The sequence below is a fragment of the Natrix helvetica genome, assembly GCF_964273705.1.
Source record: "Natrix helvetica genome assembly, chromosome: 12".
Lineage (NCBI taxonomy): Eukaryota > Metazoa > Chordata > Lepidosauria > Squamata > Natricidae > Natrix > Natrix helvetica.
In genome coordinates, this window is record NC_138556.1 from 12,963,021 (window position 1) to 12,990,206 (window position 27,186).

The 27,186-nt window shown below is 45.1% G+C and overlaps 1 protein-coding gene across 2 annotated transcripts in view; it reads left to right on the forward strand.

Annotated features, from left to right (window-relative positions):
• The first annotated feature begins 645 nt into the window (after positions 1-645).
• Positions 646-27,186, forward strand: part of HDGFL3 (HDGF like 3) — a 39,352-nt gene continuing 12,811 nt past the window's right edge. Inside the window, exon 1 of one of the 2 annotated variants that reach the window (XM_081964753.1) lies at positions 646-1,808. In XM_081964753.1, coding sequence (XP_081820879.1) covers positions 1,725-1,808 — 84 coding nt within the window. In that variant the 5' untranslated portion in view covers positions 646-1,724. The remainder of the gene's footprint in view (positions 1,809-27,186) is intronic. The other variant, XM_081964754.1, reaches the window with a different exon arrangement.

Here is a 27,186-nt window from a genome sequence, read left to right on the forward strand (position 1 = left end):
AGTTACATGGTTGCATTGAGGAAATACTGAAAAATACCCACATTGTTGTTGTTTTTTTAAATAAACCCGTGCAACTAACAAACAAGGCTTTTGTGTTCTTTTCTTTCCTCTCCTTCTTCAACCCACCGCGCACCAGCGGTGGAAAAACTCTATCCAAGACTTGGCCCCTTTCTTGATCAAGCAATTACAAATCTAGCTTTAAGCTTTGGATCAATTCAGCTTCATCAACCCAACTTCTAAACGGATGGCCTTTTTTTGTTTGTTTCTTCCCCCTGGATTTTTGCACACTCCCTTTGCACACTCAGCTCACAAGCGCCCCCCACCCCACCCCCAATTTCTATAGTTCCTCGGAAGGGACACCTGCCCCCTCCCCACCCCCCGGCCGTCCAGCGCGCTCTTTAAGGCTCTTCTGCTTTGCGCAGCCAGGAATTCAGCGGCCTTTCGGCCCGCAGAGAAAAGGCACCGAATACAAAAGGGCGTCGGGACAACGGATTCTTCCCCCTTTCTCTTCCCGCTCGCCCGGTCCTTCCACCCCTCCCCAGGAGCGAAGAAAGGGCCTTTCCTCCCGCCCCCGTTCGCCTTCCGCGCTCGGCGGGGGCGCGCCGAGGTGTCCGTCCCCGCGCGCCGCGCAGTGGAGAGGAGAAGGACGACCTTCTGGCCGGCGGGGGTTGCGGATGCGCCTTTCCGTGTCCGTGGAAACCCAGCCACTCACCCACCCCCACCTCGCGTCCCCGGGAAAGAGCGGGAAGGGAAAGGAACCGTCGATTTCTCCCCCTCTCCACCAAGAAAAAGAAAAGAGGAAAGGAGGAAGGAAGGAAGGAGCGGGGGAAGGGGGCGCATCCAAGGTTCCTGTAGTGCCCGAGAACGCGTCGGGAAGTGAAGGGATTTCCCCCCTTCTTTGCAGCGGCGTCGGCGTTGGCGAGATCCAGGATGGGCGAAGCCTCGTAGGCGGCAGAGCGCAGCGCAGGCGGAGACACTCTTCGGGCAGCCTTGTTCTCAAGAGCCAAGGGCTGGGGGAGGGGATCCCCGCCTGGAAACCCCCCCTCCCCGCTCCCTTTGCATCCGCCCCCTCCCACTCCCTCGCCTTGCCCGGGACCCCCCGTAAGGCGGCTTAATCGTTGGGGGGGGGAGCAGACTGCTAGTGCCCAGCCGGGGCCCTCGCTTTCCCTCCTTTTGTACGCGCGCACACACACACGTATACACACACATACACACACGGACGGACGTAAGCACCATTGCTATCTCACACACACGCACACACACGGACATAGACTCCATCTCTCTCCTTTGCATCTCTTTCTCTTTCTTTCCATTTCTCTCTCCCTCCTCCTCTCCATCTCTCCTTCTTTCCATCTCCCTCTCTTCCTTTCTCAGCTCCCCTCTTCTTCCCCTGCTCCTCCTCCTCCTCCTCTTCTTCTTCCATCACCGCCGCCGCCTCTTCCTCCTCCTCCTGCCGCCGCCGCTCCGCCCGAGGCCTTTCCTTCCCTCCGGAACCGATTCGCCTTCCTCCCCCGGTGGCGGGAGGGAGGGAGGGACAGCGCTCGCTCGCATTTTCCACCCTCTCCCCCCCCAACCCGGCCTCTCTCTCTCTCTTCCACCACCACCCTTCTCCACCCACCCACCCCTAGCTCGGCGGATCAGGGGGGGGGGGGCAAGGCCTGGGAGCGGTGCTGGGGGTGGCCTCGGACGCAGAGACGGGGCGGGCAAAGCTGGACTCGGACCCGATGGCTCGTCCCAGGCCCCGCGAATACAAAGCCGGGGATCTGGTATTCGCCAAAATGAAAGGATACCCGCACTGGCCGGCTCGGGTGAGTACCAAGCGGGAAAGTTGGGGGGGGGGAGAGAATGGGGCGCCTTGCACCGGGGGGGGGGAGAGAAGGGGGGGGCGAAGGCCTGGGGAAGAACTGAACGTGGTCCCTTCCCTCCCCCCGCCTTCAAGCCAGGCCCATCCCTTCCCCACCCCCTCCTCGTTGCCGCAAAGGGTTGGCTGCCGCTTCGTCTCTTGATGATGGAGCCTTTGTGTTGGCAATGCGGGGATGGAAGGCGAGAAACACACACACACACGCACAAAAAAGAGAGACAAGCCCGCTTCCAACCCTTCCATTCTTCTCTCTGAATTTAAGGCAACGCGCCGTTAAAATGGGATCCTTCGGCAACTGTGGGTGGGTGGGTTTCCCGGCTCTTTCTCCGATGGGATCCCCCCTCCCCCGCGCACTCTCTCACACACACACACACACCCCTTTCTTCCTCTGGATCGTTCCCAGGGCCTTTTCAAAGCAGCTACAAAAGCCCATGGGTGGTTGGAATTGGGGCTGGTGGCGGGCATGGGGGTGAAAAGGGGCTGGAGAGGAGAAAAGATGGGCTGGGGAGGGGGACGCCCGTGGCTGTAATTTAATAAAGGCTGTAGTTGTAGTTTTAAAAAGGCTGCAGAAGAGAGAAAAGCCCAGGCAGCTGCTGGTCAGCCTGATTGCAATGCCAGGTTTATTGTCCTTCCATCATCTCTGTCACCAATGACACACACCCCTTAAATTCCCTGCCACCTCGCCCCCCTTCCTGGTTGGGAGAGCGGGAGAGATGGAGGAAGGGAAGAAAAAAAAAACCCTGCATTTCACCCCCTTCCCCAGGCCAGAATTTCTGAGCCTCTTCTAAAAGGCCTATCTGGTTGAAGAGAGGCTGCCCTTTAGATCCACCTAGGTCTCCTGAAGAAGATAGAGAGGTAGATAGATCCCTTGGAGGGCCAGAAGCTTTCTGGGCCTGTTCTTTAGCTCCAAGTGGCCTAAATCCTGGACATTTGAGGTTGGAAATGGATGCCCTGCCTACAAAATGGGCAGATCAGGAGCACTGTGCATGGTTTATGGGGCTTGGCAAGGCTTTAGGCCTAGTTGATGCTTCAAGATTTGGTGGTGGTTCCCTTTACACAGGTGGCCCTCGACCAGAATGGAGCTGGAGATTTTGTGTTGCTAAATCAGACGTTGGTGAATTTCATTTTCTTAGATAGGGCCCAGGGTTCAAGTCTAGAATAGAATAGAATGGAATTCTTTATTGGCCATGTGTGATTGGACACACAAGGAATTTGTCTTTGGTGCGTATGCTCTCAATGTAAAAAATGTAAAATGTAAAAAAAATGTAAAAAAAAATAGAATAGAATGCATTCATCAAGAATCATAAGATACAACACTTAGTGAGAGTCAAGGTTACTAATAAGCAATCAAATTATACTAGGAAACAAATAAAACAATATAACATTTAAAGATATAAGCAACATGGTTATAGTCATAAGTGGACAGAGATAGGTACTAGGAAAGAGATAGGTACTAGGAAGGAAGAGAAGAATAATAGTAATGCAGCCTTAGTAGATAATTTGACAATGTTGTGGGGATTATTTGTTTAGCAGAGTGATGGCATTCAGGGGGAAAAACTGTCCTTGTGTCTAGTTATCTTGGTGTGCAGTCCTCTTTAGTGTCGTTTTTGAGGGTAGGAGTTGAAACTGTTTATGTCCAGGATGCGAGGGGTCTGTAGATATTTTCACAGCCCCCTTTTTGACTCGTGCAGTGTACAGGTCCTCAATGGAAGGCAGGTTGGTAGCTGTTGTTTTTTCTGCAGTTCTAACTATCCGTTGAAGTCTGTGTCTGTCTTGTTGGGTTGCAGAGCCAAATCAGACAGTTATGGAGGTGCAGATGACAGACTCAATAGAAGAGGAAGACATTGTTTGTATTTGTTTTGGGTAACTAAAACAAGTCAGAAGGCAAATGGAAGTATTACTGTTCTTCAGAAGTAAGGCTCACAAAGAGAAGTACAGATAATCCTTGACTTATGACCACAATGGTGCCCAGAATGTATGTTGCCAAGTGAGACATTTGCTAAGTGAGTTTTGCCCCGTTTTACTACTTTGCTTGCCACAGCTCTTAAGTGAATCGCTGCCATTGTTCAGTCAGTGACTTGGTTGTTAAAGTGAATCTGGCTTCACTATGGATTTCGTTGGTCAGAAGGTCACAAACAGGAATCACAGGACTCTCAGACCATCATAAATAGGAGTCAGAATGTCTGAATGTTGATCGCGTGGACATAGAGTGTGCCGCAATGGTCGTAAGTGTGAAAAATGGGCCAGGTTGCTTTTTTCTTCTTCTTTCAGTGCTGTTGTAACTTCGGGCCACTCAATGAACTGTTGTGACTGCCTGTAGTGAATGTAGAACAGGGGTGTCCAAACTTGGGAACTTTAAGACTTGTGGACTTCAACTCCCAGAATTCCCCAGCCAGCCATGCTGGCTGGGGAATTCTGGGAGTTGAAGTCCACAAGTCTTAAAGTTCCCAAGTTTGGACACCCCTGATGTAGAAGATCTGAGAAAGTAGGGTAATAAAATGCATTCGATTGGAGCCAACCAGGTGTTGAGAAGGTTGCATTAAATTCCCCCTCCTGGCTTCAGACATGCAGGGATTTTTGAAGATACTTTGAACCCCAGACCTTGAGCGTGTGTGCATCTTGCCTTCTGTATCTGCAGTGCCAGTACCGGTAGTTCCTGACTTACAATCATTCATTTAGTGTCCGTTACAACAGTACCGAAAAAAAAGTGACTTATGACTGTTCCTTCCACATGCAACCGTCACAGTCAAATGCTTAACATGTGCGTGTTTGGCAAGCAGCATTTATTTATTTTTTAAAGTTGCTGGGTCACCTGATGACCATTTGTGGTCTTCTGACAAGACAAGTCAATGAGGAGAGCCAGGTGTGTATGATTCACTAAACTGTGGTGATTCACTTAACAAACATGTTTTTTTTTTAAAAAGGTCATGGGATGGACTATAACTCACACATAACTCACATAATGACTCCCCCCCCCCAACTTTGCTTAGCAATGGAAATTCTGATCCCAATTGCGGTTGGTCATACGTCAAGGAAGGACTACCTGTATTTATTTATTTTTGCTTGCCACTGAAACCAGGTGGAACTTATCAATTACCCTTCTGCTGCAGAGGCCCCCTCGGCTGGTCATGTTTGGAAGGCTTTGGGGTAGAGCATCCTTGGTGGTTGTAGGCACAAGAGACGGTCCCTCTTCTCTAAGAGTGTGGCTTTGTGGTAGAGGATCCTTGGTGGATGTAGGTACAAGAGAAGGTTCTTCCTCTCTAAGAGTGTGACTTTGTGATAGAGCATCCTTGGTGGTTGTAGGCACAAGAGACAATCCCTCTTCTCTGAGACTGTGGCTTTGTGATAGAGCATCCTTGGTGGATGTAGGTACAAGAGACAATCCCTCTTCTCTGAGACTGTGGCTTTGTGATAGAGCATCCTTGGTGGATGTAGGTACAAGAGAAGGTTCTCTTCTCTAAGTGTGTGGCTTTGTGGTAGAGCATCCTTGGTGGTTGTAGGCAAAAGAGACAGTCCCTCTTCTCTAAGAGTGTGACTTTGTGATAGAGCATCCTTGGTGATTGTAGGCACAAGAGACAATCCCTCTTCTCTGAGACTGTGGCTTTGTGATAGAGCATCCTTGGTGGATGTAGGTACAAGAGAAGGTTCTCTTCTCTAAGAGTGTGGCTTTGTGGTAGAGGATCCTTGGTGGATGTAGGTACAAGAGAAGGTTCTTCCTCTCTAAGAGTGTGACTTTGTGGTAGAGCATCCTTGGTGGTTGTAGGCACAAGAGACAATCCCTCTTCTCTGAGACTGTGGCTTTGTGATAGAGCATCCTTGGTGGATGTAGGTACAAGAGAAGGTTCTCTTCTCTAAGAGTGTGGCTTTGTGGTAGAGGATCCTTGGTGGATGTAGGTACAAGAGAAGGTTCTTCCTCTCTAAGAGTGTGACTTTGTGATAGAGCATCCTTGGTGGATGTAGGTACAAGAGAAGGTTCTCTTCTCTAAGAGTGTGGCTTTGTGGTAGAGGATCCTTGGTGGATGTAGGTACAAGAGAAGGTTCTTCCTCTCTAAGAGTGTGACTTTGTGGTAGAGCATCCTTGGTGGTTGTAGGCACAAGAGACAATCCCTCTTCTCTGAGACTGTGGCTTTGTGATAGAGCATCCTTGGTGGATGTAGGTACAAGAGAAGGTTCTCTTCTCTAAGAGTGTGGCTTTGTGGTAGAGGATCCTTGGTGGATGTAGGTACAAGAGAAGGTTCTTCCTCTCTAAGAGTGTGACTTTGTGGTAGAGCATCCTTGGTGATTGTAGGCACAAGAGACAATCCCTCTTCTCTGAGACTGTGGCTTTGTGATAGAGCATCCTTGGTGGATGTAGGTACAAGAGAAGGTTCTCTTCTCTAAGAGTGTGGCTTTGTGGTAGAGGATCCTTGGTGGATGTAGGTACAAGAGAAGGTTCTTCCTCTCTAAGAGTGTGACTTTGTGGTAGAGCATCCTTGGTGGTTGTAGGCACAAGAGACAATCCCTCTTCTCTGAGACTGTGGCTTTGTGATAGAGCATCCTTGGTGGATGTAGGTACAAGAGACAATCCCTCTTCTCTGAGACTGTGGCTTTGTGATAGAGCATCCTTGGTGGATGTAGGTACAAGAGAAGGTTCTCTTCTCTAAGTGTGTGGCTTTGTGGTAGAGCATCCTTGGTGGTTGTAGGCAAAAGAGACAGTCCCTCTTCTCTAAGAGTATGGCTTTGGGGTAGAGCATCCTTGGTGGTTGTAGGCACAAGAGACAATCCCTCTTCTCTGAGACTGTGGCTTTGTGGTAGAGGATCCTTGGTGGATGTAGGTACAAGAGAAGGTTCTTCCTCTCTAAGAGTGTGGCTTTGTGATAGAGCATCCTTGGTGGATGTAGGTACAAGAGACAATCCCTCTTCTCTGAGACTGTGGCTTTGTGATAGAGCATCCTTGGTGGATGTAGGTACAAGAGAAGGTTCTCTTCTCTAAGAGTGTGACTTTGTGATAGAGCATCCTTGATGGATGTAGGTACAAGAGACAATCCCTCTTCTCTGAGACTGTGGCTTTGTGATAGAGCATCCTTGGTGGATGTAGGTACAAGAGAAGGTTCTCTTCTCTAAGTGTGTGGCTTTCTGGTAGAGCGTCCTTGGTGGTTGTAGGCAAAAGAGACAGTCCCTCTTCTCTAAGAGTATGGCTTTGTGGTAGAGCCTCCTTGGCGGATATAGGCACAAGAGAAGGGCCCTCTTTACTAAGAGTGTGGATTTTTGGTAGAGCTTGGTGGTTGTAAGCACCAGAGAACATCCCTTATCTCTTAAGAGTGTGGCCAATTCGAAGAGGCAACTGAAGAATAGCAAATGTGCTTATGTGGCCTTTAGTTGTGGAAGAAAGCAATGGGTCATTGCACATTTAGATATACGTATATAGTTGATCTTCATAGGCCCACAACCTACAAGATTTGCAGATTTGTCTTTTGTTACTATATACTAATCTAGAGTAATCTCTGCCTATATTGGAGACCAGTTTTGTTTTTACCAAAGTTCTGTAACACCTAATTATTGATGTTGTGCTGGATCACATAATGTAAGAAATAAATGTTAACAATAACATGTCTTCCCCTCCCCTCCATCTCTTGGAGGGGAGGGGAAGATGTGAATAGAGTATGCATCCACCTAACGTGGCTTTATTGAAGTGGCAAAGTTCCTGTGTGTTGGAGGCAGGGCAGGTTTTTTTGACTTTGGAGGAGAATGTAGGCCACATCCAGAAAATATCTAGATCCCTAGTGAAGGTCTTCAACTTATATGTTGAACAGTGAAAAACGTACATAAGGTATAGCACAACAACAGATGCTCACTAAGACACATGGTTGCTTTGAGGAAGGATTATAAACATACTCAAAGGGCCATCTTCAACTCCAAGCCTTCTCTGTTGAAAGGATCCAACTTGGACTAGATTCTGTAGGAGAGATCTCACTCTACCTGAAATATAGGAGTGATGTTGCTAGAGAGAGCAGTATAGCCCAAACATTTTGACATCATACAAGATAGTGTCCTGTATTCTATTGGACCTCTTAGTTACTTTCAGCTGCATGCAGCTAGGGATGGATGGATCGAAGTTGGGTTCAACATCAGATCTTGTAGCATCCTCAGCCTAACATACAGCCTTTGGTTCTCTTTACTTGAACAGAATTCCAAATGCAATTATTTATAACTGCCTTCTCCAGTCTGAAGCATCCATGGAAATTTACATAGCAACTAAAAGTCCCGCCAGGGTTTACTGTTGTCTCTCCACACCTCAAAAAAAGAAAGAAAGAAACAGGTTGGAAAGTTGACATCACAAGCCTGTACTTCATGGTTCTGGAAGACTTTTGAGATCCTAGTAAGGTGTGGCTTTGGAATCAGTTGGAGCTATCACAGGTTGGATTTTAAAAGATTCCCTCCTCCAAAAAATGACAGTCACTCAATTCCAGGACTGTCCTTAATATAAAAGGCACTGCCATCCATCAGACATCCTTGGATAAGTATCTGGTCCAGTTTTTTCCCAACTTGGTCCCTTTCAGATGTTTCATTTGCACTTCCAAAAACAGCCAGACAGCTCCCATACATCTGCTTTTTTTTTTCTCCTTGCATTACCTGGTTACTATATCTGGTGTCAGGAAAAGTACTGAAACCTTGATTCCATTCTCTCCCATAATAAAGAATACACATATGTTTTAAACCTTTCTGTCTTTATGCTATTCCTGTGTTGAATCGATCAAGGAATGGGGAGGGGATATTAGAATAGCACGCAACATATGTTATGGGGGCAGGGCTTCAATTTTGTGGGTGTAGCTATCATGCAAAGACCTTTGTGGCACAGAGCAAGGCAACTTTAAGACTTGTGGACTTATTTAAATTTAGAATACTTTGCATAAAATGAAGTCATAATAGTTATAGTCAAATAAACAATTAACACTGAGAATAATGTCTACGTATATACTAGATTGATAATATGAGATTTTATATAATTTGTAAGTGAGGGCTATGGAGAGGATGCACAAAAGTTTTGTAACCAAAGATAAACAATTTTATAAAATATGGGACTTATTTTATCAAGGGACTTATCTTATCAAAAACAAAATATGGAAGTGAAATACGCTAGAGAATTTTATAAAGATGCATTACTACTGGATGGATTTAGGATGATGTGATGAAATGCCATTATGTAAATGTATTCAAAATTTGGAATATCTCACATAAAATGAAGTAATAATGGTTATAGTCAAACAAATGCTTAACCATGATCATAATTGTATATGTACTGTATATATCAGATTGATAATACGAGATTCTATATAAATTGTAAGTGAAGACTATGGTGAGGATGCGTAAAAGTTTTGTAACCAATCGACACACTGTACGAAACTGGAAGATGGTTTTATGTTTTATGTTTGTCTGTGCTTGTTTGTTTAAAAATAAAAAAAATTATATATATATAATTTTATATATATAAAAGACTTGTGGACTTCAACTCCCAGAATTGCCCAGCCAGCCATGTTCACTAGGGAATTTTGGGAGTTGAAGTCCACAAGTCTTAAAAGTTTTCAAGTTTGGAGACCCTTGTATGGAGTCTGGTTATTTGAGCGACCACCTTTCTCCTACAGTGTCTGGTTTAGACTTGGTCCAGTAGGGTTGGCCTACCAGACCATGTTGGGTTCCTTCAATGGGAAGGATATCTATTGAGACCCTGGAACGATACTTTTTTCTGTAGCAATGCCTGCCCTATAGACCTCTGAGACCTCTGCCCTATGGGGTTTCAAACGTCCTGGAAGATCTGACTATTCTCCTGAGCTTTTAACAAGAGTGAGTAAAGCCCACTGGGATTCTTTTATTCTCCCCATTCCACTCCAGGTTTTTTTTTTATCATCTTGCTATTTTTATTCTTTATTTTGGATCTGATTTTAAAACATGGTTTACTTGGGAGCTACCCAGAGTTGTTGGAAGTTGGACGAACCTACTAATTTAATAATAAATACGTCTTGATTGTGTGTGTGTGTGTGTGTGTTTATATATTCATACACCTCTCCACCCTGTGCTCTTGCCAGAGTAAATGATTTGATATGCTTTAAAGATGCCTCTTGCCTCTGTATTCTAGTTGCTAAGGAGGCTTGTTGCATTTGTTTATCCCTGTTTGTAACCTCTCTAGAAATGTAGTAATAAATCTCTTTTGGGCTCCTCTGTAAATTCTCAGTGTGATAAAGTCCATGAAGTTAAATTTTCAAGTCTTAGCTCAGCTCTGCTGGAAATTTGTCCTTGTGCTTTAGATCAGCCCCTCTCTTCAAGTATTGGCTTCCCAATTTATACGTGGATTTCTTTCATTTTATTTTCGTTGGCTGCCAAAGGAGGACTGAGTTAAGAGTTAAGGACTGTTTTAAAAATCTCTTTGGTCTAAAAGATGCAATTGTAAGGGAGGGGAAGGAGAAAGAAGGGGGGGAAAACCCTATGCGTTTGGCAACGGTTGTTACAGTCACAACATTCTTCTAACGATGAATCTGGAAGAAACCATTCAGAAGGGGAAGAAGATGACAGAGGTAGACTTCAAGCCAAACCGAAGTTGCCAGAAATCAAACCACAATAGAGAGAGACCCGGATTGACCTTCCAGCCTCAGCCCTACCCAGGTCCAAGGACGGTAGCTGGAATAAATGGAAAGCAAATCCTTTTGTAAGCCACTTTGTGCCCCTGGAGAAAAGATGTGATATAAATCTATTCCCGCCTTTGGCTGTCATATGAGGGAAGAACCTTGGCCGATGGTAGTCATTGTGTTCAACTAGGGAAGGCTATTACAAAGATATCGCAGCTGATTCTTTGAATGATGAGAAAAATTCTATGAGCATTTCTTTTGAAACTGCTGGCCATCGTGGTTGAGAATGCGGACAGTTTCATGCCGTCTGGAGGGCCAAGATTGACAAAGCCTTCTTTAAAGTTCATCCTTGACTTACAACCATTCGTTTAGTGACAGATCAAAGCTACACTGGCACTGAAAAGAATGACGTGACTATTTTTTACACTTACTGTTCAGACCGAGGCTTCCCAAGAGCATGAAGCAAACTCCTGGTCCCGACAAAAACCCCTTTGATGAATTGACTGTGAATTCTTCTCATTCACATCCAGCAAAGTCTTTCAAAGGAGGATTTACAGTCACAGACCTTATCTGGCTTGGAGAGCTGCCAGGCCGATATCTGAAAAACTTGGCAAGGAGTCTCGGAGAGTCACAATGAAGTGAACTAATTGTCTCCTGCAAACTCCACTCCCCTTTCGCTCCTCTTTTATTTCCTCTGGGAGGGGCCATTCATCGCCCACATGTGGCCTTACTCCCAAGTCGACCCCTGTTCTTTAGCTGTTCCCTTCGTCTGGCAACTCTGTGCATGCGCACACTGGAAACAGGCTCCAGCTGTTCGTCTGCCCCACTGATGTCTGACTCCGAAGGCAGCTGATAACTGGCATACGGTTCTGTCCCCCTCTCTGCCTCTGACACAGAGCCCTCCCTAGACACTAGGACTGGCCCATGTTCCTCCCCAACCTCTTCACTGTCCTAATCCACTGATGGGCCACAACGCTTACGACTATCCCCATGATCATGTGATCAAAATCCAGACGCTTAGCAACTGGTTCCTATTTATGACAGTTGCAGTTTCCCAGGGTCATGTTTTGCACCCTTTTGCAACCTTCTAACAAGCAAAGTCAAGAGGGAAGCCAGGTTAGCTTAACAACTGCAGCAGTTCACTTAACAATGGTGACATGTAAGGTCGTAAAATGGAGCAAAACTCACTTAATAAATGCCTCACTTTGCAATGGAAATTTTGGGATCAATTGGTGGTCCTAAATCAAGGACTACCTCTATGTGTTGAAAGAGGGACCATTACATTATGGTGGAAATATTTTTTTTTCCTACCAGAAGTTCCGTCTCAGCTACTCCAGGTAGCGGGACAATGAAACCCTGAAAATCAGCTTCCAGTGTCAACAGTCCATCGTTGATGGATCGAGAGTTAGAAAGCTCATTTTTGTCCCCTTAATGGCTGTTATATATAATTATATCCCTTTGAACTATTCACTACAATTCAGTCTAATTCTGCAGTTGAGTGGACTTTGATCTATAAGCTTGATCATAATTCGGATGGCAGTGATGGAGCAAAACTAAATGCAGACGGAAGCGTTTCGATACTTCTTTTTTTTTTTAAATTGCAGTTGAATGGACAAAGCTACGGACCAACGTATCTGTCAAGCCAAATGATCGTCTGTAATAACAGCTTTTGTTTTAGGTGTTTGCCTGTGCCTTTCCTGTCCAAACCTTTCAAACAAACCTACAGCAACTACAATGTTCTCCCTTCGCTGAGTTTCAAGTATGAGAATTGCTACTTTTTTTTTGGTGTCAAGAATTGCTGTGTGGCAATCTGGTGCCCTTGTCGTATGGGATAAGAGCTTCCACAAATCTTGACCGCAAACCGTCTTGAGTTGGATGTGAAGTCTAGAACATCTAGAGCAGTGGTTCTCAACCTTTCCAATGCCGCGACCCTTTAATACAGTTCCTCATGTTGTGGTGACCCCCAACCATAAAATTGGTGTCTCGGTTCCTAAGACCATAGAAAATATGTGCTTTCCTATGGTCTTAGGTGACCCCTGTGAAAGGGTCGTTCAACCCCCCCCCCCAAGGGGTCCCGACCCACAGGTTGAGAACCACTGATCTAGAACAATCATGAGCTTAGATTTCAGAACAACAAGATTCCAGATGCTATCCAATACGTTGACTCTTAAGAACACACTGAGATGTTTGTTTTTAAGAATCAGCGTATTGGATAGGATTGTGAATGCTGGTGTGAACTCACCATCGTTTTTGAAAGGCTCTCTGGCAAGCAAATAAAAATCCATTCATCTTATACAGCTCAGCCATCACCCAGCAGAAGAGAGTCTAGTGTTATCAGCTGTAACAAATTGTGATTTTATGCAAACATATTCCCCTTAATCTTGATGTATACCAAATTGGAACATCAGTCCTTTGTTTATACAATGCCACCAATAGAAGCAATATTAAAAACATGGTTGTTCTGATATTCATGTTAGGCCCTTTTCCCTAAGATATTTATTGTCAGGGGTGAGACGGGGAAATTTTAGATTGCTTTTTCTGAAGCATTAGGATTACAGTTTGGTGTCCTACCATCAGGAGTGATAGAGTTGTATCTTCTTCCATGCCACGTCTTTAGATATTTGAAGCTTCCGATCATAAGAGTCTTAGTTTCTCAAGATTAAACATATTGATTTCTTTTGATCACTCCCAGTTAATTTTCAGTCCTGTGGTCCTTTCTAAACTCTAACTCGGTAGGATGATGTTGTGGACCGCCAGTGGCCAGTAGAGCTGGTAGCAGACTCAGACAGTGAGGAAATTGGGGAGGAACATGGGCCGGTCCTGGAGTCTGGGGAAGGCTCGGATGAGGGCTCTGCATCGGAGGCAGAGAGGGGGCCAGAGCCGTATGCCGGTTATCAGCTTCCTTTAGAGTCAGACATCACTGAGGCAAAAGAACAGCTGGAGCCTGTCCTTGATGTGCGCATGCGCAGAGTTGCCAGGAGAAGGGAACAGCTAAGGAGCAAGGGTTGACTCAGGAGTAAAGCCACAGGTGGATGGTGAATGGCCCCTTCCATAGGGAATGAAGAGGAGTAAAAGGGGAGGGGAGTTTGCCGGAGACAATTCATTAGGATGAAGATCTGTTCCTGACTTCTTGCCAAGTAATTGCTGCTACAGCGTGGCATTTGGAAGATATTGACCTGGCAACTCTCCAACCTGATAATGGTTTGTAGTTGTGAAATCTCATGAAAGATTGTTGGCCAGGACTTTTCTGGAGAGGAGTTCCCTTTAACCTAAATAAAAGAGGTTTTATCTGGATGAGGAGTCAGCTTCATGATCTTGGGAAGACTAGCTCAGAACAGATCAGTAGGAAAGAAAAGGAGAACGTTAGGTTTGGTGTAACTTGGAAATCTTCAGGGTTAATTGTATCTTCCAAGAGAGGCAGGTTGTAACTGGGGCATGGAGTTGTGACTCTTCGCTGGACTGTCTCAGTGACAAATTGGAGGGGTAGCCAGTCCAAGGTGCATGTTTCTGATTATTTTTCCTATCCTTTCCCTCCAGAGTTTCAGAACTCAACTAGTAACTTTGATCTCACGGAAAAGGCAAGCTTTTTTTGCTACCATCGGGATTTTCGCAAAAAACAAGTTGCTAATTTCACCCCTCCTTGTCTTGGTATGTCATCATGAACCCACAGCACCCGTGTATTTTACAGAAGGGTGCATGGGTGGTCGTCGTAAGCACGTGAAATGGACTATAACGCCTTCTGAAGCTGCCTTCATTGGTGCGACATCACTGTTACGGGTGGCCAAATCTTGTCTTCTTCAATAGCATGAAATGTTTGGTGTTGTTTGTATTTTCTCCATAGTGAGGGGGAAGGAGTATCCAGGATGGGTTGACCTTATCCTCCAGCTGATTGGACTGAGTCAGATAAGCTCTTGGGACATGCCCTTGGTCCACCGGGCACCGCCCAGTTATCGACTCAGTCCTCAACTGGACGGTTTGCCATCCTGGATCTCCGACAACTCGAAGATATTAAAGAAAAGAAGAGGAAATTCAGTGTCTCCCTCCTGCAGCATCCAGAGCGAGCTGGAAGCTCCCTGAGCTGTAAGGATCGGTCAAAAGTTGATTGCAGCCATGAGGCTGAAACCAATTTCATTGTATACATGATGTAACATGACATTAAAGGCTATACTATATTTTTGTCTGAAAATGCCAGTGATAAAACCTGGGATTTTCTGCATTGAAAGCATGACCTTCAGCCAGGAACCTTGGACCAATTCCCGTCTTAAAGCTTTTGATCATGTTTGTCCCTACGGGCAGTTTTGCCAGGATCTGCCTGCATTTCATATCATGACAAAACTTCCCACTGTCTGAGTTTATGTTTTCCCCTAAGCCCGTGATGGCAAACCTTTGGCACGCCTGCCACAGGTGGCACACGGAGCCATTTCTGAGGGCATGCAAGGTGTTGCCCTATCAGCTCCAGTGCACATGTGGGTGCTGATTTTTGGGCGTTTTTCACCCTCCAGAGGCTTCCATGAACAGACTTCCGGTTTGCTTGTTGGGCTGTGTTTTGCTCTCCCCAGGCTCCTAGAAAACCTCTGGAGCCTGGGGAGGGCAAAAAATGGACCTACCAGACTCACCGGAATTCGGAAAACAGACTATTTCTGGCCTCCAGGGGGGTGGGGGAGGCCATTTTCGCCCTCCCTAGTCTCCTAGAAAATCATGCATGCATGCACGGGGCAGCGGGAGGGAGATGGTGTGTGGATGCGTAGGGGCACGGAGTGGGAGGGGGCATTAAATTATGGGGGTGGGCATGCGAGCATGCACGTGCTTTTGGCACCCAAGGCGAAAATGTTTCGCCATCACTGCCCTACGCCATAACTTTTTTTCTTTGCCATAGCAATATTGCAAGAAGTCAGCCATGATAGTCCATAACTGCAGTTGATTCAGTAAGTCGTGCTTTAACCAAAGGGCAAACCAAAGATTTGAGTCCTTGATTCAGAGCACAGCTGTAATAGCTTAGGTATGATTTCTGTTCCCGTTTTGGTCTGTGCTGTTTAATGGTTTTTTTTTTTTTGGCATTTTAATAGTAGGAATATGCCGCCTTCTCTTTTCTAAAGTTAAAGCGGTTCCTTAATTTTGCTCCAATTTGTAGGGCAGAAGTTCAGAGCAACTGCTTAAACACACAAATGGAAGAGCAATCGTGAAAAGCCTTTTCTGGACCATAGCCCAGAAAACAACGGGTTAGAAATCTTGGAAATTGTTCTCTCCTGATCTTAGAGGTACTTCTAAAGGAGCCTGATGACTTCCACATATTTTGGACATTGGTCTCTTGCTATAGGCCAAGCTATTTTGGGGGCTGATGGGAAATTGGATTCCAAACCATCAGATTGCCCAAAATGCATCCACTTTCCCCCAAAGACAGAAGGACTAGTCTAAACTAATTGAGGAGAGAAGCAAACTAGAACTAAGGAGAAATTTCCTGGCAGTTAGAACAACTAATCAGTGGAACAGCTTGCCTCCAGAAGTTGTGGGTGCTCTGTTAGGGATGTAATCCTAGGCTTGGCTTGGCAATGTATATAAGCTATGATTACTTTACTGTTACTTTAAATGCTTAAGAGATGTAATTGGTTTGTTACCTCAAGCAGCCATAAGAGGGAGCCAGAATGACTGTTAGCTCTCTGTTTGTTAGATGCTGATCGTAGATATTGTATCGTGAGTTACTGAATCTTGCTACTGTTAGCTACTTTGTGTGCTAGATTGACTATTTGATAACTGAATTACTGAACCGTGTATGACTTGGACTGTTAACCGGACTCTGAATACCTCTATATTTCTACATAGTAAACGACTATATTTTTATACTATTCAGTGTCTCTGTATGCTGGTTTGTGCATGTTATTCCATATCACTCTCATTACGCTTCTCTGCATAATCACTCTCCTAACGGGGAGCTTAATTACTTAACATGCTCCATCACTGTAGGTTTTCAAGAAGAGATTGGACAACTGTTTCTCTGGAATGGTCTAGGGCTGCGATGGCGAACCCTCTCTGTGGGCACATGCGCCATCACCAGATACTCTTCGGGTTTCTGGTGTGCACATGCGCACATCGCCAGCTGGTCTTCACAGGTGCCAGGGAGCGGGAAAACAGCCAAAGAACAGACCATTTGTTCAGTCCATTTTCTGGTCCATGAGGCCGGTTTTTGGGCCACTTTCAGGCTGGTTTTTGACCGTTTTCAGGCCGGTTTTGGGACCAACCTGAACAATGGACTGAAATGACCTGAAAAACAGCCTAAAAACAGCCTGGAAAATGTCCAAAAAACCAGGCCATTTTTCAGATAATTTTCAGGCCATTTTTCAACAACTGATTTCCGCCTGTTTTGGAGGCATTTTCAGGCCGTTTTTGGGCTGTTTTTCAGGCTGAAAACAGCCTGAAAACAATCCAAAAAACAGACTGAAAACAGCCCCAAAATGGCTAAAAAACTGCAAAAAAACCAGGCATGTGTGCACTGGTCAGCTGGTCTTTGGATTTCCAGTGGTGCAGCACGCATGCATGGGTATTCTGGTTTGGGCACCTGGTGCGGAAAAGGTTCACCATCTTTAGTATAGGGTTTCCTGCTTAAAGGGGGTTGAACTAGAACAGTGGCCCCCAGCCAGGGACTGATTCCATGGAGAAAGGTTTCTCTCCAGACTGGAGGGGGTATGGTTTTGTGTGCCGCCTGCACCCTGGGAATGGAACTTCACTTGTTTGCAACCTAGTGAATTCGGCTCCTGATACGACACTTCTTGATCTAATGGCCTTTTCTCTTGGTCTCGTGAAAGCCAAGGGCAACAAGGCTTGGGTTATACGTATGCCTCGAAATAAAAAAAATGTTGCCAAGGCATCTAATCGTTAGCCACTTAGCAGTAAAGATTGGAATACACGTAAAAGTCTCCAGAAACTAGGGCAGCTGAGGAGTTTCAAGGATAAACATTAGACTGTAAAGCATTCAGAGTCAAATCTAACAAAAAGAGAGTCCTGTAAAACGTAGAACGGACGTGAGATAGAATTTTATTTGGTGTTTTTTTTTAAAGCCGCCTGTGCCCATATTACTGGGTTTTGTAACGTTTTGAAGGAGTCAGATTTAAGGCAAATAAAAAAAACCTTGAGATGCTGGAAAGACCAACTTCAAAGTTCATTTTCATTCTTGTGAATTGTCAAGGACAACCTACCAAATCTGTGTCAAAGCTCTTCCAATTTGGGGGCTCTACATTTGCAGGGAATAAAATTTTGAATATTCATATATAGATAGCTATGGGACGCGGTGGCTGAGCGGCTAAGAGGTTGAGCTTGTCAATCAGAAAGGTGGGCAGTTTCGCAGTTCGAATCCCGAGCGCTGCATAATGGAGTGAGCTCCCATTACTTGTCCCAGCTTCTGCCAACCTAGCAGTTCAAAAGCACATAAAAATGCAAGTAGAAAAATAGGAACCACCTTTGGTGGGAAGGTCACAGTGTTCCGTGCGCCTTCAGCATTTAGTCACGCCGGCCACATGACGACGGAGACGTCTTCGGACAGCGCTGGCTCTTTGGCTTTGAAACAGAGATGAGCACTGCCCCCTAGAGTCAGGAACAACTAGTACATATGTGCAAACCTTTACCTTTATAGAGATAGCATTGGCTTTGCTGGCTTGACAAGACAGGCTATGGTAGGTTTCCAGAAATTAAAATTCCAGTGCTGTAAACTCTGGTGTTCTGTTTGTTCTTTTTAAAGGTCTTTTAAAGCTTCTTAAAAACTTGTTCAGAGAATATGTGCCCAGCATTGCTGTCAGAATAAATAAACCCCCATCTGAAGTGGCAAAGTTAAGTAGAGGCAAAGGTAGCTGGTTCTAATAAAGAAGATTATTCGATGCACCTGCGTCTGGCACAAAGAATCGGGACCACACAATACCTTCTAATTAAACTGATGTATTGTTCATGCCTAGATGCAAGAATATGATCAACTAATATTCAGTCCTAAATGGACTCTAGAGACAGAATTCAAGAGAGGTTGGATTTTTGGGGAACATAACGATTCCAGGCTAATGCGTCTCTTGAATGCTCCTCCCCACCTCGGTTTTGCTTGTCCTTCTACTACATTCTGTGTGTATATCTATGTCCATGTTGACCGTACATTCACAGAAGTTGTGTTTCAAGGTGAATCTTTGCCATGCACATCAAAGAAGAGACCAAAGAGGAAATAGCAATAGCACTTAGACTTATATACCGCTTCCACGGTGCTTTCTTTACATCACTCTCTGAGTGGTTTACAATGTCAGCATGTTTTTCCCCGACAATCTGGGTCCTCGTTTTACCCATCTTGGAAGAATGGAAGGCTGAGTCGACCTTGAGCCCCATTAGGATCGAACTCCAAACTGTGGACAGAGTCAGCCTGCAATACTACATTCTAACCACTGTGCCTCCACAGCTCCTTTCATAGAGTTAAGTGAACCTCCTCACTGAGGAAGAGGTTAGAATATAAGTTGACTTGAGTCAACTCCAATGTACCAGTGGTTGATTAGGGGACTAGAGGCTAAAGCATATGAAGAACGGTTGCAGGAACTGGGTATGTCTAGTTTAATGAAAAGAAGGACTAGGGGAGAGATGATAGGAGTCTTCCAATATCTCAGGGGCTGCCACAAAGAAGAGGGAGTCAAACTATTCTCCAAGGCACCTGAGTGTAGAACAAGAAGCAATAGGTGGAAACTAATCAAGGAGAGAAGCTACCTAGGATTAAGGAGAAATTTCCTGACAGTTAGAACAATTAATCAGTGGGACAACTTGCCCGCAGAAGTTGTGAATGCTCCAACACTGGACATTTTTAAGATGTTGGATAACCATTTGTCTGAAGCGGTGTTGGGTTTCCTGCCTAAGCAGGGGGTTGGACTAGAAGACCTCCAAGTCCCCTTCCAACTCTTTTATTCTACCATCGCCCTTTATTGCTGTTCTCTCGGGATTAGTCTGAGGCTTTCAGACCCACACCTGAAGGAGAATATATACTGTTAGCTACTCATCGCTCTTTTAAATCAGCTAATTAATTGTTCTGTTAGATCCATGTAAATAACCGTATTGCTCCCCAGCTACACTCAGGAAAGGTGACTGGTGCTGCGGACGTCAACCAAAGAGGCTGTTTGTTGTTAGAAGAAAAGATTGTGTTAACCAACTCTGAAGTTGCAGTAACACAACAGAATGCATATTCTCTACCCTGTTTTTAATGATTCAGCCTCACTGATTAATTGGTTCTAACTAATCACAGTACTTTATCTGATTAATCTAGCGGGCCTAATGTTTCCTTTCATAGAGAAATATAACAGGAAATTGTGTGAGTAAATGATAAAGTTACATCAATAAATCTGAGGCCATTTAAGAAATAAGTGATAGTAAGGGGTTGCTGGGAATTAGTAATCTTATATATTTAGTGATTGATTTTTTTAAAAAAAAACCTACATTTTTTTTCTGTTTCAAAATTAAGGACAATGAATCAAAAGCAAGAAACACCTAAACATTTCTGTAGAATTTTAGGAAGAAAAACATCGGTTACACATAAATTATTATTACTAATAATCATTAGATAAATTTATTGGCCGCCCAAGTCCGGCAATATTAATAACTGTCACTTAATCATCACTATGAATAATTGCAGCAATAATAAACAGTAAGTGGCCAAACTCTTAGAATTGGAAATCCCAAAAGGTACACCCTAAGGGGCTATAATTCCACTTCTGTCCTTTCATTATAAACTGGAATCTTTTTTGCCTTTGTAAACAACTTCACATTAAAAGAGATCGTCTGTATGAAATATTCAGAAAAGGAGAAAAGCCAACCAGGATATAATTGTGCCAAAGAGCTGAAAGTTATGTTTTTGCCCCAAAGCAAAGATTCCTGCTGCAGTGTTTACCAACTGCTCACCCTCAAATGTTGAACTGTTCATAATCGGTCCAGCCTTTAACGATTTTGTGGGGGAAAAGACACTGAAAAATGACTTCTCTTTCGGAGTAATGGATGTCACTGTTAGAACTCTGGCCCATGGGTTCTTAAATTGTAAACTATGTGGGTTGTGTTTTTTTTTTTTTAGAGGATTTGGACATTTTCAAAGTTGGGCTCAGGATAATACATTGGTGGCTGGAGAGAGAACTCTGGCGTGAAGCACCCTCAAAGGATCAAAATTCACGCAGGCTTGAATAAGTTTTGAAGCTGAGAATTGGAGCTTAGAGCACAAATTCTAACTGTACAGACAGTGGTGGGATTCAACATTTTTTTACTACCGGTACTATGGGTATGGCTTTGTGGGGTTGGCAGGAGACAGATACTGCAAAATCCCTATTCCCTCCCCACTCCTGGGGGAAAGTTACTGCAAAATCCTTATTCCCTCCCCACTCCTGGGGGAAGGTTACTGCAAAATCCCCATTCTCTCCCTGCTCCACTAACCTGCTTTCCAGCTCCATTCTCCTGTGCACGGCAACAAAAGAAGATCAGCTGGGAGGCAGCAGGGGCGGGGCCAGCCTATTTGCCAGTTCTCCGAACTACTCAAAATTTCCACTACCGGTTCTCCAGAACCTGTCAGAACAGGCTGAATACCACCTCGGTGTACAGCCTATATTACAAGAACCTTGAAAACCTTACAGCAAATCTTCTTGTTTCCCTGTATAAAAGGGAAGCAAGGAGAAAGGCTTCCCCCCCTTCCTTCCCCCTATACAAAAGAGAATCAAGGAAGGGAAATCTTCAGTTACTTTCTGACCCTTTCCTGTTCATGCTGTTGCTGCTTAGTCTATCTAAGGCAGGGGTCGGCAAACGTAAACACTCAAAGAGCCATTTGGACCCATTTCCCACAGAAAAGAAAACGCCGGGAGCCACAAAGGTCCTAACCGGAATCCCCCTGTTCAGTTCTGGAGCTGACCGGAAGTTCAGTTCCCCCACCATAGAGTCTCCTCCTAGCACGGCGTACTTTTTCCTGGAGACAACTTGAAAACCCTCCCCTTACCATAGAGTCTTCTCCTGGTGCACTGTGCTTCTCTCTCTCCCTTTCCCCTCCCCCGGAAGCTCCTCTCAAAATTGTGGCGCCGACCGGTGATGGAGCCGCAGCAGAGGGAGGAAAGAGCCACATGCGGCTCCAAAGCCGCAGTTTGCTGACCCCTGCTCTAAGGTCATCCCCGTTTCCTCTACACATGTCTACCATGTGGTTGTCTGCCTTAAAGTCAGTGTTGACTCCTGGAAATTGCCTGGACTGGTCCCTGTAGTTTCCTTGGCAAGATTTCTGGAAGAGTTTTAACATTATCTTCTTCCTATCACATTTCCCCGAAAATAAGACAGGGTCTTATTTTCTTTTGATCCACGAAATAAGCACTTGGCCTTATTGTCGGGAAGGTCTTATTATTTTTGAGGTGCAGGAGGCAGCGAGCATCATCACCTTATGGCTGCTGCTGTGTTGCAATATTTTCAGGGAGGGATTTTTTTTGTGGGAGGGATTATTTTAGCGCATGTGCTCAAAAGCCCAATTGGGCTTATTATCCGGGGAGGTCTTATTTTTGGGGAAACCGGGTGGGACTGAAGAAAAACGACTGGTTTAAGGTCACCCTGCTGGCTTTGTGTCTAACATGGGACTAGAACTCCCAGTCTCTAGCCAGATGCCTTCACCACTGCACCAAACAGGTTACCATATAGTCTTTATGTGCCACTTCTATCATACGTGTAGAAAAGCCAGGATAACCCTGAAGACCACTTCCCATTCCATTCCATTCTTATGTTCTACGTTATATACCTTTGCATTCTATGTTGCTTTATTACCAGGTGATGCTCATCCCCCCAAAAATGCAGTTGCCCACCAGATGGCAGCAAAGGGTTGCAGACACCTTAACTCTCTGCCGCCATCTGGTGGCCATCTGGAAAGTTTTCAGCCAGGTAGGGCAGAGGTGTCTCTTGCATATTGCTGCCCACACTGTCTCTTACTGGCAGGGGTCCCCAATCCCTGGTCCATGGACAAGCACCAGTCCACGGCATGCCAGCAGCCAGGCCACACAAACAAGGAAAGCCCCATCCACAAGATGCTGGCACCATGCAAAACCACACCCCCTCTGGTCCACGGAAAAACCTCTCTCTATTTACAGACCCCTCACATCCTGGACATAAATTGTTTCAACTCCTACCCTTAAAAAGACGCTATAGGGCACTGCACACCAAGACAACTAGACACAAGGACAGTTTTTTTCCTGAACGCCATCACTCTGCTAAACAAATAATTCCCTCCCCACTGTCAAACTATTCATTAAGTCTGCACTACTATTACTATCAGTCTTCCCATCGTTCCTCTCCCCCATCTCCTCCCACTTATGACTGCAGTACTGTAACTTTGTTGCTTGCATCCTTATGATTTATATTGATATTGATTGTTTCCTGATTACTTATTTGTACCTTGTGACTATCATTAAGTGTTGCACCTTATGATTCTTGGCGAATGTATCTTTTGTTTTTATGTACACTGAGAGCACCGGCACCAAAGACAAATTCCTTGTGTGTCCAATCACACTTGGCCAATAGAGAATTCTATTCTATTCAATTCAATCCTACGCAGCAGAGTAAGATCTATTTCCACCAAAGTCTTCAGTGTCTGGCTAGTTAGATAAAGGCTATTCCCTTCCTCAACCGTGGGAGGGTTGATGTAGAAGGGGAGGAGAACCAACAAAGAGATTTTTGCTGCTCAGCGCCAATTCTAGCCTGCTGGTGGGGTTGTGTTACAGCCGGCACTTTGGCAGGAGTTTGTTTTCTTTCTCAAAGCAGCCAGCAGCGTGGGGGTTGTCGTGCGGCAGGGGTGAACACAAATGCTCGCCTGTCCCTCCTTTGTTCCTGCATCTCAGTGCCGGAGGGGGCTGAATGGGCTCCCTCTTTCTTTCCCCTTTGGGTCCTGCAGCCAGTGAGAAGGATTGCCAGGAAAGCAACGGCCATGGGTAACATAACTTGTAGAGGGGGATGCTGGCCAAGGCTGCGTGTGCCCTAATTATTCATTTTTCTTCCCCCTAGCTGGTTCCAAGTGGAATTCATAACCAGAGTGGAATTCCTCTTTGTGTTGAAAGGATACAGCCAGCCGCAGAGGGCACAGAGCCAGAGGTGTCCCTGCTTGAATAAAAGAGCCACATTTCATTTTCCATTTTACAAGGAATCAATGCTCGTGTCGGCCAGGTTCCTTTTCTGCCATGATTGGGCGGGGGAAATGTCCATCCCGTGGTGACAATGCAGAGGTCCCTCCTCCCAATGTTATATTCCAAAAAGAGGAGGAGTCTTGCGTGGCCCTGCGTGGATTGCCAGTTCCACCGCCCTCCGTCACACGCTCCCCTCCCCTCCTCCAGTTTCCAGTGTTGCTGATACAAAGGGACGTCAGCTGCCTTTGCCTTTTTTTTCCTGCACACACCATTTAAACACAACAGGAAGGGTGGGAAGAAACGCTATTCTCCAGCATGGCCCCGAATAGAGTGAGACTGGAATTCCCGAAACAAGATTGAACTGGGAATCCTGAACCTGGAAATTCTAGGCCTCCGCAAAGAGGTGGTGAAGGCACAAATTGCGTGACATTGATGCAGACATGATACTGTCTTGTCTTCTATTGCACAATATGGCGAGGCCAGGGTCCTTTCTGATATCGGGAACGGCGTAATTTAAAAGAAGCAGATGCTTCATCCTTCAGGGTTGTTCAAATTGCTACAACCCCACCCTCCAAATGAACCAGAGCAAACGGTGCTTCTGATGGAGATTTACTTAAATGTTAATCCCAATGAGATTGGTGTAGTTTTCCCACCCCCAAAAAGCTCTGCCCTTTGCAACACTCTTGCAGAAAAAACAATGGCTACCAACCTGCCTTCTATTGAGGACCTGTATACAGCACGAGTCAAAAAGAGGGCTGTGAAAATATCTACAGACCCCTCACATCCTGGGCATAAATGGTTTCAACTTCTGCCCTCAAAACGACGTTATAGGGCACTGCACACCAGAATAACTAGACACAAGGACAGTTTTCCCCCCAAACGCTATCGCTCTGCTAAATAACTAATTCTCACAACACTGTCAAACTATTTACTAAGTCTGCATTACTATTACTATTAATTTTCCCATCGTTCCTATCACCCATCTCCTCCCACTTACGATTGTATGACTGTAACTTAGTTGCTTGTATCCTTACGATTTATATTGATATTTATTGTTTCCTGATTGCTTATTTATATGTTATGACTATCATTAAGTGTTGCACCTTATGATTCTTGACGAATGTATCTTTTCTTTTATGTACACTGAGAGCATCTGCACCAAAGACAAATTCCTTGCGTGTCCAATCACATTTGGCCAATAAAGAATTCTATTCTATTCTATTCTATTCTACACCGAGAGCTTATGCACTGGAGACAAAGTCCTCGTGTGTCTAATTGCACTTGGCTAAAAAGTCTAATTCTATTATTCTAAATTACATTTATAAAGCAGATCCAGATTTTCATTGTTTGTATAATCCCACCTGGCCAATAAAGAATTCTATTCTATACTATTCTTTCCCCTGAGTTTGTGCAGGCCCCTGTTCTCCTCCTTCCAAAAAGCTTTAAACACCTAGTTTTTTCCTACAAATCATGGGTCAGTATAAGGCTGGAAGCTCTGCAGTTTGCAGAGTTCTTGGTGCTCTCTAAATTTGGCTGTTTTCGGCTGATAATGCTTCATTATCCATAGGTAGCACTTTTGTCTTTATAAACAAAGAGCAAAATCTACCGGCTTCTAACACTAGTGACGTTACCTAATTGGATAGTGAAATGTTTGCAAGAAAGCAGCCAAACTCAGAGAGCACCAAGGACCTCACAGTTCAACCCTGAACTTCAAATATTCGTTTCTGTTGATGCTGTGCAATTTGTTGGGCATGCAGAGATGTGTTGTGTTTGGGAACCAGGACGGGTTTATTTGCTTTTTTGTTTTTTAGTTCATTTGGGAAGGGTTTGTGTTGGTTTTTATGCTTTTTACGGTCTTTATTGTTTTGTGCTTATGAGCCACTCTGGCCTAAACAAATCTTTTAAATAAATAAACAATGAGCCAATTTAGTAAGCATGGACCTGCTTATTAAAAACATTCTTTTTGAAGGGAATTTCTTTAAGTGGATCGGCCAAGTGGGGGGGGGGGGGGGGAAGAGGAGCTAGCCACTGTACAAATGGAATAAAGATTCCAATTTTGCAAAAGGCATTTTAGTTGCATCTTTGGGTTCTGGGCTGGGTTTTGTTGTTGTTTGTTTGTTTGTTTTTAAGAGTGAGATTCTAGCCTTTGCTTGAGAGACTTCCCACTTACTTCTTAAGTGTAGTGGTGGTCGCAGTAACTGCTGCAGTTGTGTTGTTAAGCAATCATATCACATTATTGTTGTGCCATACTAAGTGAGCAAATGGCCGCTTGCTGTTTGTAAGGAAACACCTTTTTTAAAAAAAAACGCAGAGCCATGGAAAATTTCCTCTCCTTTTTTTTAAAACCCTTTGATGCTTAAGCAATTTCTTTTCATCTTTGAGGAGTCAGCAACATGCCGCAAATGTGTTGCTAGTCCTTAATCATTTTCCTGGCAATTTTATATTTTATTTATTAAGCTTTTTCCACAAGAGTTTAGAAAGGTCTGCCGATCTCTGCCCACCCACTCACCCCCTGAGCTTCAACCTAACATGGTGTATGAGTTCAAAAGGTAGTAGGTTTGTTCAAAGTTTCAAAGTTTCATGGGATGTGTGAACTAGGTCTTCCTAGTCTCACCTAAAACTTTAGGTCTTGAGGCAGGAGGTTTGTTCTCCGAGCTTGTGGGTTGTTTGCAGAATGTTTCGCTACCAGGCTAGTTAACATCTTCAGCAGGATTTAAGGCCGTGATGGCAAAGCTATGGCAAGCATGCCAGAGAGTGGCACACAGAGCCATCTCTCTGGGCACACAAGTCATCGCCCGTTGCTCTTTCAGGTTTTGCCGTGCCGGCCAGCTGGCCTTCACCCGCATGGGAGCATAGCAAACTGGAATGCTGACTCTGTAAACTGCTTAGAGAGAGCTGTACAGCACTACGAAGCGGTATATAAGTCTGAGTTCTATTGTTCTTGCTATTCATAACCTGATGTGCCCACTTCCTGCTTTCCCACAACAACCACCTTGTGATATACGCTGGACTGAGAGAGAGGGACTGATCCAAAGTCATCCCGCAGACTTTTGTCCCTCCGGACATGCTAGAGCCAAGATGGAGAACCTATGGCACGGGTGGCAGAGGTGGCACGCAAAGCCCTCTCTGTGGGCAAATGCGCCATCGCCAGCTTCTGGCACACACATACATGCCAGCCAGCTGATCTTTGAGGGCACCAGAGCACTAGAAAATGGCCCAAAAAATAGACCATTTGGGGGGGGGCGTTTTTCTAGTGTTTTCAGGCCATTTTTCAGGCTGTTTTCAGGCAATTTTTATGCCATTTGTGACCTGGAAAACAGCCAAAAAAACAGGCATGCATGCACAGGCCAGCTGGTCTTTGGGCTTCTGGGTTTCTGGCACACACTCATGCACAGTTTGGGCACTCGGTGTCGAAAGGATTCACCATCCCTGGCCTAGAATTTACAGTCACCCAGTTTTAGCCTAACGCCTTTGCTGCTACACACAACCGGCTCTCGGTCTTAGAGTCTCCTACTCCACTGAACCTGCATTTGAAGACCTCTTCCCATTGTCCATTGCGATGGGCTCTTTGAGTCGTGTGATTCCTTTTATTGGACAT